Here is a 14,662-nt window from a genome sequence, read left to right on the forward strand (position 1 = left end):
ATCTGGTTTGTTAATAGCTGCTCTACTTTAAAGAGTGTTATTATATCTTTAAAATGAAAGCATAAATTGTGTTAATGTGTTAAGTCGTTAATCTCTTTTGCATGGTGTGGTGTGAATGTCTTAATACCTGCAGTGCTTATCCATGTGTGACAACATTGACAGACACTCGCTGTCATCTGTCACATATTTGTCACACTAAATTGCACGTGTCAAGATTGACGTATCCCAACTTGTCACTTGTCACAGTAGCTACGCGTGTTTGCTTTCGCTTTTGTAGCTTTATTTAATTCAATACCAATGCGCACGATATCAGTCCGTTAAAATCTTGGATGAATGATAATATCTCTATGATTGAAATACTTGAGCTTTTCATCATCATCGTTATCAACTGACTGACTGAACGTCCACAGCTTTTTTTTTTTTTTTTATTCACTATAGGCAAGCGCTTGACCACAATCACACCTGATGGAAAGTGATGATGTGGTCTAAGATGTGACGCGTTTACCTAGAAGGTGCCTATTCACTCTTGTTTTAAAGATACCCGGATTGTAATTGGTAGGAAACACAGATCGGGGAAGAGTATTCCAAACCTTAGCCATGCGTATGAGGAATGAAGACGCAAAACGTTTCGTGCGTGTAGATGGAATGTCGACGACATAAGGATGGAAACTCGCCCGACGTCTTGCGGTTCGGTGGTAAAATGGTGAAGGGGGGACAAGATCGAAAAGTTCCTGTGCACACTCTCCGAAATATATCCTATAAAACACCGATAAGCCAGCGACCTTACGGCGGTGATCGAGACTATGAAGTTTCGCCAACAAAGGAGAGTCTTCGCCTACAAGTCTCCTAGCTCGACGATCAACGGCATCCAGAGCTGCTAGTTGATATTTAGCGGAGCCATCATAGAGGTGACTGCAGTACTCCATGCACGACCTGACTTGTGCTTGATACAAAGTTATCAGTTGGCGCGGTGTGAAGCACTGCTTCTGGTAGCTGGGCATATGTTTCTTGTAGGGACTTCCACGCTCACGCTCTTGCGCCGCCTGAATCCAGCGCCTCTACGGCTGAGATCTAAAGACCGCACGTTGACTAAAACGAGACAACGCTCTACTACTGACATAAAACCGTCTCGCTTAAGTCTGAGCAAAGTCAATGTACACTCTATAGATTTCGACTCGTTTGATGTCGTCTATCCAACTATTTAGTGGCGGGTCTTCCAATGCGTAGACTTTTCACCATTCCAGACCCGAACGTCTACCTTTCGGGTTTTCGAACTATGTCTTACTTGAACTAACTTACTTATTATTGCAAAATTGTAAGTACTGGACAGTGATAACATATTGCATTGTACTTATATACCTACCTTTAGCTATCTTACACCTTATGTATAGGCTTCCACTTTATGAAATATCAAACAATCAATCAATCAGCATGATTGCGTCCAGTGCTGGGCATAGGCCTTCCCAAGAGCGCGCTATCACACACGGTCCTCAGCCTTTCTCATCCACCTACTTAGCACTCTACTGCTACTGCTAGGTCGTTGGTCCAGCCGTTGGAGGTCGTCCCACATGCTTGGTGATACGCGGTATCCAATCCAGAACACGTCTGTCCAATAGTTTATGAAATATTTCAGTATGAATTCAATTCAGGAAAATAATAATAATTATTCATATGCCGAATTTTGGTGCACTCTGTTTTTGAAGTCGGTTATAAAACCCTATCAGTTGAAGTTGAGGAGTGAAAGGTTGTACTAAGGTAGTTTAAATTCCTATTAGATGTAGGTTTTGTGTAAAATCCATACTAATATTATAAATGCGAAAGTGTGTTTGTTTGTGTGTTTGTCACAGTCACGTCGCAACGAAGCAACGGATTGACGTGATTTTTTGCATGGGTATAGTTGAAGACGTGGAGAGTGACGTAGACTACTTTGACCCCGGAAAATCAAAGAGTCCCCACGGGATTTATAAAAACCTAAATCCACGCGGACGAAGTCGCGGGCATCAGCTAGACAGGTATATTTTCATTTCAACTCCATTTTCAAGCGTCTAAATAAGCCATGACGAATTGTGTAGTGCAATGTGGGTTTTCGTAATCCATGACGCAAAATAGCTCCCATAACATCATACCTGGAAGCGTCAGAGTTTGGCACTGCTATTCAGGATATCGATAAAGTTTTACGACGTTTCCCGTAGTTTGCGGGTCGATAAACTGGAATAGTGCAGTAATCAAAAAATGTCTTTGTAAAGGGATAATTAAGGGTACGAATGTTTGATGTTATTTACGACTTACATAGTACGTTCAAGAGTCAGTCTATCCTAAACCAGAATAAATATATTCTATACTGAAAAAAACCGATTAAGTGTGAGTCAGACTCGTGCACTGAGGTTTCCGTACTCGGGTATTTTTTCGACATTTTGCACGATTAATCGAAAACTATTATTCATAAAAATAAATAAAAATCTGTTTTAGCATATACAGATAAAGCCCTTTCATATGATACCCCACTTAGTATAGTTATCTTACTTGAAAATTGAAACACATTTTGATATTTTTTTAAATGATGGAACCACAAATTCATGGTTTTCGGATTTATTCCTTTACTTGTGCTACAAGACATACTTACCTGCCTTTCATGATTCTAGGTCAACGGTCTAGGGAAGTACCCTATAGGTTTTCTTGACAGACACGACGGACGGACAGCCAGACAAACAACAAAGTGATCCTATAAGGGTATCGTATTTCCTTTTGAATTACGGAACCCTAAAAGAACCTTTTTCGTTCACGTCTGTGGCTAAAAATAACATCACTATTTATCCAGTTACGCAACCTTGTAAATATAAAGAGTGATAAATAACTATTACAACAAAAGTTTCTTTATTCCTTTATACAATTATCGTTACAGCTCTTAAAAATATACATCGCAGATCTGATATGTTTACGAGATGAATACATTTTCGCAAAACGTTAGGGCGCGTTCATAACAGCAACATTCTAAAAAAAAACTGTTATAAAATATAGATACCTGTAACAAAGCAGCTAAAGATATTAGGTTGTTCCGAAAATAATATTAGCTACAGAATAAAATATAAGCTCTTTTTTCTAGAAATTGTTTTAAATTGATGGCTAATTTTAGTACAAAACTCTTTGCTGAAAATTAATGGCCGGCTATGTATAGTTCTTTTTTAAAATATTTTTTAAAAAGTAAATCTGTTACTCTTTTGTTTACAGCAATGCACGTCTCTAACGGCAGTTATTTTTCGACCTCCCGCAAGATATTTAAATGTTTCAAAAGCTGGTTCACCCGAATGCATAAAAAGCATTGGGGTTGGAGTCCGTTGGAGGGAAATATTTTGAAAAGCTATATCTAAATAAAATTTTTACCCATTCCAAGAATTTTTCATTTTACTTACAATTTTTGGAACAGCCTTGATAGATATCTAAAAGATATTTTGACAGAGGAACAAATCAGACTTCTCTAATAATATCGTAACATTCGTAGCCATGTACTTATTTCTGTAGGAATAAATTATTTCAGACAACACTTTAAAATTGTGCAAATATTTCCGCGCAAATTGAGTCTACGACAATAATTTATGTACTGAGTCAATATGTAAAAATGAAGCAAAATAAAATCGATTTAAATCACACCCACTCGTTCGCTAAGTGAGTCAAAGTACACTACAATTTGTCGATGCGTAAAATCGATGTTATTCTAGATTCTCTACTCCCACATTATCATTATTATTTGATATTAAACTTGTTTTAATTGAGGTTAAAATATAAATATCGTATCTATTGTTTTACTTTTTAATTTCATTACCAGCATTTCTTGTCTGATTTTTTGCAGTCAAATAATTTACAAAGATTCATTTATGTAGAGTCCATTAGAAATATAGCGATTAGTTTTATACCTTTGCAGTTTAAAAAATGAAAAAAATACCGGTATTCAGTGTGAATTAGTCCTTACTCGTAGTATTTATAGGTCAGTGTTGATTTACGGGATTTTATCAAAACGTAACATATGGTTTGCTTTTTAAACTATGCCGCGAGATTCTCTACAACATCTGTATTGCGGCTCTAACAACATAGCAACAGAGTCAGTTTACATTTGATCTTTCCGATTTGTTAACACAAAGAATTCAAAATAGCAATTTATTGTTTATTTTATAGCAGGAAATTACATAATGTTGCTAATTCGTCGATACAAAACTATACGTGTATTTATTTACTTGGTTTAGTTTATGTATATATAACAAATTAGCAATAATGTGTTGGGTATTAATTCTTTTTTATACTGTTTATAATCATAATATTTACTCAACTAAACTACCCAACAAAATTCTGAAAAATATGTGTAATCCTTATGTATTTTATACCTATGTATTTAAAATAAAATAGAAGAACCTATTACAAAAAAAATATCCTATGTTTAATTAAAATAAAATAAATTTTTTATTTAACATAAAATATTTTTACGGTGATTGGTTTGAGATTATGGGTTTTCTTTATTTGCTTTGTATAAAATACTGTGTTAACAAAGTTTCTAAAATTAAGAGGTGTGTCGTAAGACGGAAAAGTTTTTATCTTGTTTTTATAGAGCACTGGAGAAAATGCAGTGCTCTGAAGATTCGAGAGGTGTGTCGAGAAAAAGAAAAGTTATCTAGTTTCACAATATAAACGGTGTTGGTGGTGTAAAACTTTAGATGTGAGTCGAAGACGACAGAAAGTTTTTTTTTAACTGTGAACCAGGTCTCACAGATTAAATAAACATGTTAGCAATGCGGATTGTATGGTGTACCGACGCACTGCCACGGTGGTCTATTTGTTTAGTCTATTTAAAAATGCCATAACTACAAACCTATTTAAACAAATTTATATATGCCATTCAGTTGATGTGTGCCAAACGCAAATAAATATTTGAAACGTGCTATAAGTGGCTATTTTTTATGCAAATACCTGCACTAAGAGTATAAAATTATTATGTAGGGAATTAATTAGATTACAAAAGTTATTAATCTATATTTTAGTTTTCCTCAGATTGCTTAAAAGCATCTCGCTGAAATGGTGTAAGTGGTGCCGGCACTATACGCCACATCTTCTCATGTGTTATGCGTATAACACATGAGAAGTTGTGGCCCATACGACCTTTTTGTCGCAAGCTGACAATGAGATCATGAAATGAGTGAAAGCCTAACTCCAGAAAGACTACAGCGCCGGGCAATTTACGTCGTTTACGCGTTTTTCCGAAAAGGCACATAAATTAAAAATAAGGCACATATCGTTTTTAAAATCAATGTCTTTACGACTGTAAGTTAGTGTCGCATGATTACCACAAAATTGTCGTGAACTGCGATAAAAAACCGAAATTATTTGACTTTTTAGTGTAATTCTCAGCTCTATGGTTACATTTAATTCTGTGTTATTTTTTTTGAATATCCGTAGGTACGGCATTCAATATTCATAATTGTGCGTATTTTTAGGGTTGCGTACCCGAAGGGTACCAACGGGACCCTATTACTAACTCTCCGCTGTCCGTCCGTCCGTCTGTCTGTCAGCGGGCTATATAGACAGACAGATCTCATTTCATCTCATTTATTTATTTACTTTCATTTACATTTGATGGTGGGTGCCTCTCTCTACCTATTCTATGTTGTTAATATGAGAGTTGAAATTTTCCTAGGGTGTGTAATATTGCCGTTATAACAACAAATAATAAATATCTCAAAATGGCTGCTATGAAAACTAAAAAAATTAAGAAGTAGTTACGTATATCTTGTGCGATGGTATGGATACGGAACCCTTTGCGTGCGAGTTCAACTCGCACTTGAACTATTTTTTTAATATCTATACGACATTCAATTGTAATTGTACGGATTTTTTACCGTTGTCCGTACCACTTTTTGCCTCCTCGTCACTCCCATCTCGGGCAAGGCGGTGTGTACCATATTCTTTATATTTGCATATGAAAAACGCCGTCTCGTGATGTCGAGTCCTCGAGGTAACCGGACCGGTACTTAATGTGATGCAAATCTGCCTCATTTCACACTCCTTGTAAACCAATGTAACGATATTGGATAATACTTAATGGTTATCAAAAATGAGCAATACAATTTAATACAAATGATGCCTGAGGGATAAGATCCGAAATGAGGAGATCCGCAGGAGAACCAAGGTCACTGACATAACCCAAACTATTAGCAAGCTGAAGTGGCAGTGGGCACCGTATGCATGTCGACAAGGCGATGGCGATTAGAGCCGGAAAGTCCTTGAGTGGAGACCGCGTTTAAGCAAGCGTAGTGTGTGACGCTCTCCAGCACGATGGGCTGACGATATAAAGTGGCTGGCGGGAAATGGCTGGATGAAGAAAGCTGAGGACCGAAGTTAATTCCTAGCTACGGCCATTAGTTAACTTGGAATTTAACACGGTTTTCATCATAGAAATAAAAGAATTACATCCCGCTTGTAAGGACAAATTATTTAGTGCTAGTTATCTTGCTCGCTATTTTTACGAAGGCTACGGTTCTCAAATTATTTAATTGCTTTAGTTCTCACAAGTTCACAAGCGCAAGTAGCTGACGCGACGTGGTCTAACAGCTGGTTAACCTTAAAGTCAAAGCTTATACGTTTAATCATAGTTTACATTATACATATACATCGTATATATTATAGTCTGTGCACTCCGTCCACTGCCCAGTCCGTCTGTCACAGCTACAGTGAAATCAGTAAAGTTGAAAAACACAGTTATAAAAACCTATTATCGCTATTATTAGTACATAGGAACTTATATTATTTAAATGTTGAAAACAAATTTTTCAGGGTCTGAGTTTTCCTGAACGTGTAAGTGTGAGTCGAAGAAGTTTTGACCTTCAAGTGATGTCTCAGTGAGATTTAAAACGTATTATGAGGTTTCATCAGTTTTTAGAAATAACTACTGTTTAAGAAATACCACCCTAGTTTTTAGCACTACTACTTATGGCTCCGAAATGCTACCAGCACTTGAACAATTTGAACTTTCATCTTATCACGTTTATCCTAAATTAAATAAATAAGTAAAAATTTACAAACCGCGAGTCTATTTTATTTTATTCAGATACAAGTTAGCCCTTGACTGCAATCTCACCTGGCGGTAAGTGATGATGCAGTATAAGATGGAAGCGGGCTAACCTGGAAAGGATATGGCAGTTTTTACTAAACCTATACCCCTTTGGTTTCTACACGGCATCGTACCGGAACGCTAAATTGCTTGGCGGCACGATAGGGTGGTAACTAGCCACGGCCAAATCCTCCCACCAGACCAGAACAGAGAAAATTTAGAAATTACAAAATTCCAAATTTTCCGTGCCGGGAATCGAACCTGGGACCTCCCACTAATAAGACCACAGCGCTCACCACTGTGCCAGGGGGGTCGTCAAAAGTTCGACAGCTTGTGACACAATATTATTATTTTTAACCCCCGACCCAAAAAGAGGGGTGTTATAAGTTTGACGTGTGTATCTGTGTGTCAGTGTATCTGTGTATCTGTGTATCTGTGTATCTGTGTATCTGTGTATCTGTCTGTGGCATCGTAGCGCCTAAACGAATGAACCGATTTTAATTTAGTTTTTTTTTGTTTGAAAGGTGGCTTGATCGAGAGTGTTCTTAGCTATAATCTAAAAAAAATGGTTCAGCCGTTTAAGAGTTATCAGCTCTTTTCTAGTTTTCTTGTAGAAAAGAAGGTTAGATAACCGTTAGGTTCATAATATTATGTCAATAGACAAATGTCAAGCTGTCAAGATGAACGTTGCCTAACTAAATACATAATTATTTATTTGAAAATGATGTTTTGGAAAACTCAAATATTTTGGATCGTCGGGGGTGTTATAAATTTTTAATTTACACTTGTTATCACCAGTCAACACACATCTACATTACAATACAGCCTCAAGGTCTACAGTAATTAGCTTAGTGTTGAAGCGATGAATCGGCTAGCGTAAACTAGAGTTATTAGAATTTATTGCAAGCACTAAAACCACAAGTAAAATATCCTTGACTCGACGAACTGCAGATGGACTCATTTTTCTCAATTTTGTTTAACGACTTCAAGTATTTTGTTACAAGGGAAATATTTATTTCTATACATTTGAAGAAGATAAATGACTGCCTTAAGCTGATCACGTCATAATATCTTGTCGTACCGAAAGAGACAAAACATATGACGAACATCACACTAATATTATAAAGGAGAAAGTTTGTATGTGTGTGTGTGTGTATGTTTGTTACTCCTTCACGCAAAAACTACTGGACGGATTGGGCTGAAATTTAGAATGGAGATAGATTATACCCTGGATTAGCACATAGGCTACTTTTTATCCCGGAAAATCAAAGAATTCCCACGGGAACTTTAAAAAACCTACATTCACGCGAACGAAGTCGCGGGCATCAGCTAGTAAAATAATAATATTTACCCTTTTCTTCCGTAATCAGGCATACAGCATGTTCTAGAAGAGGTCACAATAATAGAACAGAATGAGATCTGAAGAATGAATTTCAATCAGTCACTTTGAAAAAGGGGCGAAATCTTGGACGTTTTAGTTAAATGAATATTCCAGGTAGCCTAAATAGACTTCAGCTTGTCGAGAAGATATCAAACAACATTTTATACAACGGCTGTGTGATATCACCCTTAGCCAACTATGAAAATTATTTGTTTTGAGGTAAGGTAAGGCAAAGGTGTTGAGGTAAGGTATTCTTTTGCATTCATAAATGTATGTCGTACCCGCAAGTAGTCAAAATTCCATGTACGAAGTGATTTTCCTTCTCGTTTCTAATGCTAACCGCTAGGATAATGAAAGCTCTTCAGGCGTCAGTTTCCCCCTCCACTTTTAATATAAATACATTTAACTTTTAAGTCAAGAGTAAATAGGCATCGCTAGGCAAGTGCACTAGGCAGGACATCTTAGGCTGCATGTAGTCTGGCCAGTAGGTCTGATGCCAAGCGCTAGTCTATATTTTTTCAACTTTTAAAAAAATTGGAGTATGTACATACCTTGCAAGCGAAGAGCGCGTTGTGCCACGTGGCCTTGGTATCGCTGAAGAAGTAGCAGCTGTGGCCCAGCCTGATGAACTGCGGTGGACAGACGTACGACATTTTTGTGTGGTTCTTGTGGCCGTCCACTCCTTTGCCTGCAAAAAGAAATTAATACAGCCGGGAAGCTCCACTGGTAGTTTAAGTTTTAAGTTTATTTAATTATAATTATTTACTATCAATCAATAAATAGACACACTATCGTATTCAAAATATAAGGCCGCGGATACACCTGTATAAGTATGATTCACGTAAGTAGCTTACATGATTAACTTACGACAGATTTACTAATGTAAACACTCTTACAAGTACATTAGATGATACCCGCGACTTCGTCCGCGTGGAATTATGTTTCCAATGATCCTGTGGGAGCTGTTTGATTTTCCGGGTTAAACAGTTGACTATGTCAATAACATGGACGCAAGCTACCTTGGTACCCGTAAAAATCGGTCAAGCGGATGGGTCTTTAGGAATCCCGTGGAAACTCCTTGATTTTCCGGGATAAAAAGTAGCCTATGTCCGTCCCCGGGATATAAGCTAACTCTGTACCTTTCGTCAGAATCGATAAAACTGTTGGGCTGTGAAAAGGTAGCAGACAGACAGACACACTTTCGCATTTAATATTAAGTGTGGAAGTATGGATTCACATTAGTTTTGTTGTCAGTTAATCACGTAGGCTACTTACGTGAGTAAAACTCACAGATGTAATCGCGACCTAGGCATGAATGTTATACTTACACTGTGACCAAAAGACAATGAAAACGATTGCGACTATCGCAATCACGCGTCCTCTCCTTTCCAAGGCTTCCATTTTGAACACTGGCACAGATATATCACAAATTGGTAATACTTTTTAAATAATTTATCACTATCACACACACACTGGTAAATAATTTAGTATCAAGTCATGTTGTTAGTAAGAAAACTGATAAACTATGAATTTAGAATGGGTTATATGACACTTCACTGTTTTCACTGGTGGATAGGTAACCTGGAACAAAGAAAAGCAGAAATTAACAAAAGTATTTGTGGATGATGAAGGTTTTTTAACCGACTTCAAAAAGGAGGAGGTTCTAATTCGTCGGAATCTTCTTTTCTTTATTTTAAGAAGTGTGCCTATAGAGATGGACTGACAAAATCAGATAGGGACCTATGATTGAGATGGCAACCGGGGTGGAGACACAGCCACCGCGCTAAGCCGCTGCGGGTGAGCACGGGTGACGTGCAGTCGTGCGGGGCGTCTTCCCGCCTCATACCTCGATTGCCATCTCGACCTGTCGCGTATTATACATAGGTGGCAATTTAGTTACGCTCTGTTTTGCACCCCTACATAATCGAAATTCCATAGACCCGTACGAAGCGATTTGCTTCCTCGTTTCTAATATGCGCTGCTTAAACTTTAAAAGAACCTTCAATTCAAAAGAACCTTCAAAAGAACACCATCTACCATTTGGGGTGACTGCACTTTGCAGTCAAGCGAAAGCTTATTAAATGGGTACTTAGTAAAAAAGTTATTAATTTAACAAGAATTTTACTTGATGGTCTGTAAAGGTTCTTGCCAGCGACTAGTATTGAATTAGTATGACAACATTATATGAATAATGGTTTCCAAGAAGTTTTAATTTGAAAGCGGTTAACAATAAATAATTTCCGCCGCGTATTTAGGTCAGCGTAGAAAGTCTAGCCATGAAGAGAAATCTAGATTTAGACCGTAAAAGTGTCTTAATGCCGATCATAAACTCGCTTATGGTACAGCGTCGGTATGTAGATTGCGTTTATTGTTTTCTGCAAATAGAACTATGTATTTTACTACACGTTACAACTATTAAAGGTAGTCGTTCACTATTGGTTTCGTAACGTTTAGTTATTAATGTGGTATGGAAATGGTTAATGGCCGGTTAATGGTCCACCAATCCCCACTTGGCCAGGGTGGTAGACTATGGCCAAACCCCTTCTCACTCTGAGAGGAGACCCGTGCTCTGTAGTGTGCCGGCATTTTTGATGACGATTTAGTGAGCCGGATTATGATGATGGAAATGGTTAACTTCATCTAACAATTATAATACCTCTTTACTTTGCAAATTAGTAAAAAATTATATCGCCAAGTATTAAAAATTAAAAAAAATTATTTAAGAATGCTTGATAATGTGACTATTTTTAACCCCCGACCCAAAAAGAGGGGTGTTATAAGTTTGACGTGTGTATCTGTGTATCTGTGTGTCTGTGTATCTGTGTATCTGTCTGTGGCATCGTAGCGCCTAAACGAATGAACCGATTTTAATTTAGTTTTTTTTGTTTGAAAGGTGGCTTGATCGAGAGTGTTCTTAGCTATAATCTAAAAAAATTGGTTCAGCCATTTAAGAGTTATCAGTTCTTTTCTAGTTTTCTTGTAGAAAAGAAGGTTAGATAACCGTTAGGTTCATAATATTATGTCAATAGACAAATATCAAGCTGTCAAGATGGACGTTGCCTAAATACATAATTATTTATTTGAAAATGATGTTTTGGAAAACTCAGATACTTTGGATCGTCGGGGGTGTTATAAATTTTTAATTTACACTTGTGTATACTATTATTTTTACTGTACACGCTATCTAAACTAAACTACAATGACGAGTCTAATATTGCTCTCCCGTTCATACTCCACCTCATTCTCCGTGCGGAAAAGGGTAGCACTAGATTTAGACCTGTCAGTTTAATTGACAAGAAGTGGGCAGGGCAGATATTTCGAAGAACCAATAGAAGTTGGAGTCCCAGGGTGCTGGAATGGCGACCTCGCATCGGAAAACGCTGCGTTGGAAGACCTCCCACTAGGTGGATAGACGACATCAAGAAAGTCATACAAAGAGCCGCTGAATTCAGGCGGCAGGTCAGGACTTTGGCGTGTGGAAACCCCTACAAGAGACCTATGCCCAGCAGGGGACGTATATCGGTGTTGCAAGTACTTATATTATTAGGTACATTGCTTCGTTGTAGTCGCTTTATTTCTTACCCGACTACGGCGAAGCCCAAAAAGAGCGTTACGTGTTTGACCTGTATGTATGTTCCTATGTCCGCTCGTAACTACTCAACAGCTCGACCGATTTTGATAAATGACTCGTCATGAGATTCATCTTGATGGCGCGAGTAGGTACAAAATTGTAAAAAAAAAATGGCGGATTTTATGTGCTTGAATTTCGGTTCGGAAAAGATGTAAACCGCTGATGCGGTTTTTTTTTAAACTTTTTAAATTAGTGCCTACTTGTTTAATTTAGTCGCAGGAACACGTTTGCAATGGAATGCGCTCGCGATAAGCTCGAAAGCAGCCAACTGCACATAACCTGTTTATATTATGTCATGCATGGCTTGCAGAAAAATACTTCATTGAGAAAAATTCAAGGTGATGGGTACAGGTTTTTTATGCTTAATTAATTGTTATAAAGGTACGCTATGATAGTGGGAAGAGACCTTTAGATTGAATTTTGTGATTAGTGCAGTATGTAGTTCCTAGTTGCTAACTTTACATCAAAGCTTTAAACGTCTATTTCAAACCGTTCTAATATAGGTAGGTAGTAGGTTGGTAGGAAAAGCTTACTGACTGACTGACTGACTGATCTATCAACACACACTTTGACTACTGGACGGAACGGGCTGAGCATACAGATAGCTTTTATGACGTAATTAGTATAGATCATTATCTCCAGACAAAATCCATGAGTAAGAAAGTTCACATAGTAAACCACAGGGAAGCAATTTATTAACCCCCGACCCAAAAAGAGGGATGTTATAAGTTTGACGTGTGTATCTGTCTGTGGCATCGTAGCTCCTAAACTAATGAACCGATTTTGATTTAGTTTATTATTGTTTGAAAGGGGGCTTGATCGAGAGTGTTCTTAGCTATAATCCAAGAAAATCGGTTCAGCCGTTTGAAAGTTATCAGCTCTTTTCTAGTAACCTTCACTTGTCGGGGTGTTATAAATTTTTAATTTACATTTGCAAGGTATGCAGCCGGTATAGGATGATGCAGTAGGGTAACTTGCACTACAAAACTTTATCGGCTGCTTCATGCTTGAGATCGTGGCAGTCGTCCTTGAAATTTCAATTTCCTCGACTTTGATGTTGCCGAGAGTACGACCTAGATAACCCACATACATGTTACAATACAGCTATAAAACTAGAGACTTTATAGTGTTCCGTACGTCCGTATATCAACACACTATTCGAAGACTTTGGTCTTCAAGCATTGAGGTTGATAATATAGGGTACTTACTTCATTCTGCCGAAAAAATGTTTGTGATGTGATTAGAGAAGCTCCTAATTTTTTAAAGTCGGCTGAGGAAAAGTGGTATCATAGCAATTGCGTGCTAAAAAGCAATCTTATTTCTCTATAATAAACCATGCTAAAATCGTTTCAATCTCGATTTACAGATGATTCGCGTGTAATTAAAAAGTAAATTTCGTTTTTTCTTTGCGCTAGAAAGTGTGAAAATATAATCTGTGATAGATATTAGATTGACTTTAACAGTGAAAGTGGCTTTCTGTGCGGATTCTGATAAAAGACAGCATTAGTCAGTTATGTCCCCATCATTCATCACCAGGCGGACTCTTCTTAGACTTGGGCGCGTTTGGAACTCTCGTAGCTTTAGTTTTAAGTTAATGTAATTAATTATAACCAATACATCATTATTTGAAAGTCAGAAAGTAGATAATAGTACACAATTTGCTTCAATTGTTCACTGCTGTTGACCAGCATGAAAAATACTTAGAATTTTTCAATTCAAATAAGCTTTCGAATTGTCGAGCGACTTTACCATTGCGGTTTGGTTCATAAAACAATCATTATCATCATCTCGACCAATGACCGATTGGTCATTGGTCACCCCACCACTGAGAACGTATCTCTTTTCAAAACGAGAAGGGGTATAGCCATAGTCCAACACTTTCAGCAAGTGTGGATTGGCAAACTTCACACATCTTTGAGAACATTATGGAGATGTCTGACGCATGCAGGTTTCCTCACGTATTTTCTTTTACGGTTAAAGCTGAGTATACCTAAGAGTCGAAATCGTACTCTTACTTGAGTCGGTCGAGGAAGTCCTAATAAGTAACGACCTCTTCACTAGCGGGACCTCTCCGCAAGCCGCAACAGATAAGTAGGTGTGCACACTGCACAGTCGTTTGGGATGCGGCTTGCGAGATAACTAGCTATCGGACGTCCGAGCATTCGAACTTACGTCCGCAACTTACGTCCAATAGTTTGTACAGTAATTCAGGTTACATTTTAGCATCCAGATACTATAAGTCACGGCAGGCAGCCGCGTCCGTCATCTGAGTCCACCAGCCCCGTCCGTCAGCCGCGTCCCTCAGCCGCATCCGTCAAGCCGCATCATTCAGCCGCGTCCGTCAGCCACGTCCGTCAGCCGCGTTCGTCAGCTGCGTCCATTAAGCCGCGTCCGATAGTTTGTTTCCGCTTTAAAGTCTTCTTTTCCCAAAAAATGTGAAATATTTACATAATCTACGCAGGTGTCTGGTGTCCCTGGGCGCCATACTAATGGTGTAGATGACTTCGCCACTTGATCCTGCGACCGCGGGCGCAGTCACGCGTACAAACGCGCTGGC

The 14,662-nt window shown here is 38.1% G+C and overlaps 1 protein-coding gene across 1 annotated transcript in view; it reads right to left on the minus strand.

The window, feature by feature from the left end:
* Positions 1-14,662, minus strand: part of LOC123866960 — a 179,522-nt gene that overhangs the window by 65,254 nt on the left and 99,606 nt on the right. Inside the window, exons 2-3 of the mRNA XM_045908767.1 lie at positions 9,803-10,055; positions 9,026-9,162 (exon numbers count right to left, since the gene is read on the minus strand). Of these exons, the coding sequence (XP_045764723.1) occupies positions 9,026-9,162; positions 9,803-9,875 (210 nt within the window). The 5' untranslated portion in view covers positions 9,876-10,055. The remainder of the gene's footprint in view (positions 1-9,025; positions 9,163-9,802; positions 10,056-14,662) is intronic.

This window comes from Maniola jurtina, chromosome 7 (genome assembly GCF_905333055.1).
Source record: "Maniola jurtina chromosome 7, ilManJurt1.1, whole genome shotgun sequence".
NCBI lineage: Eukaryota > Metazoa > Arthropoda > Insecta > Lepidoptera > Nymphalidae > Maniola > Maniola jurtina.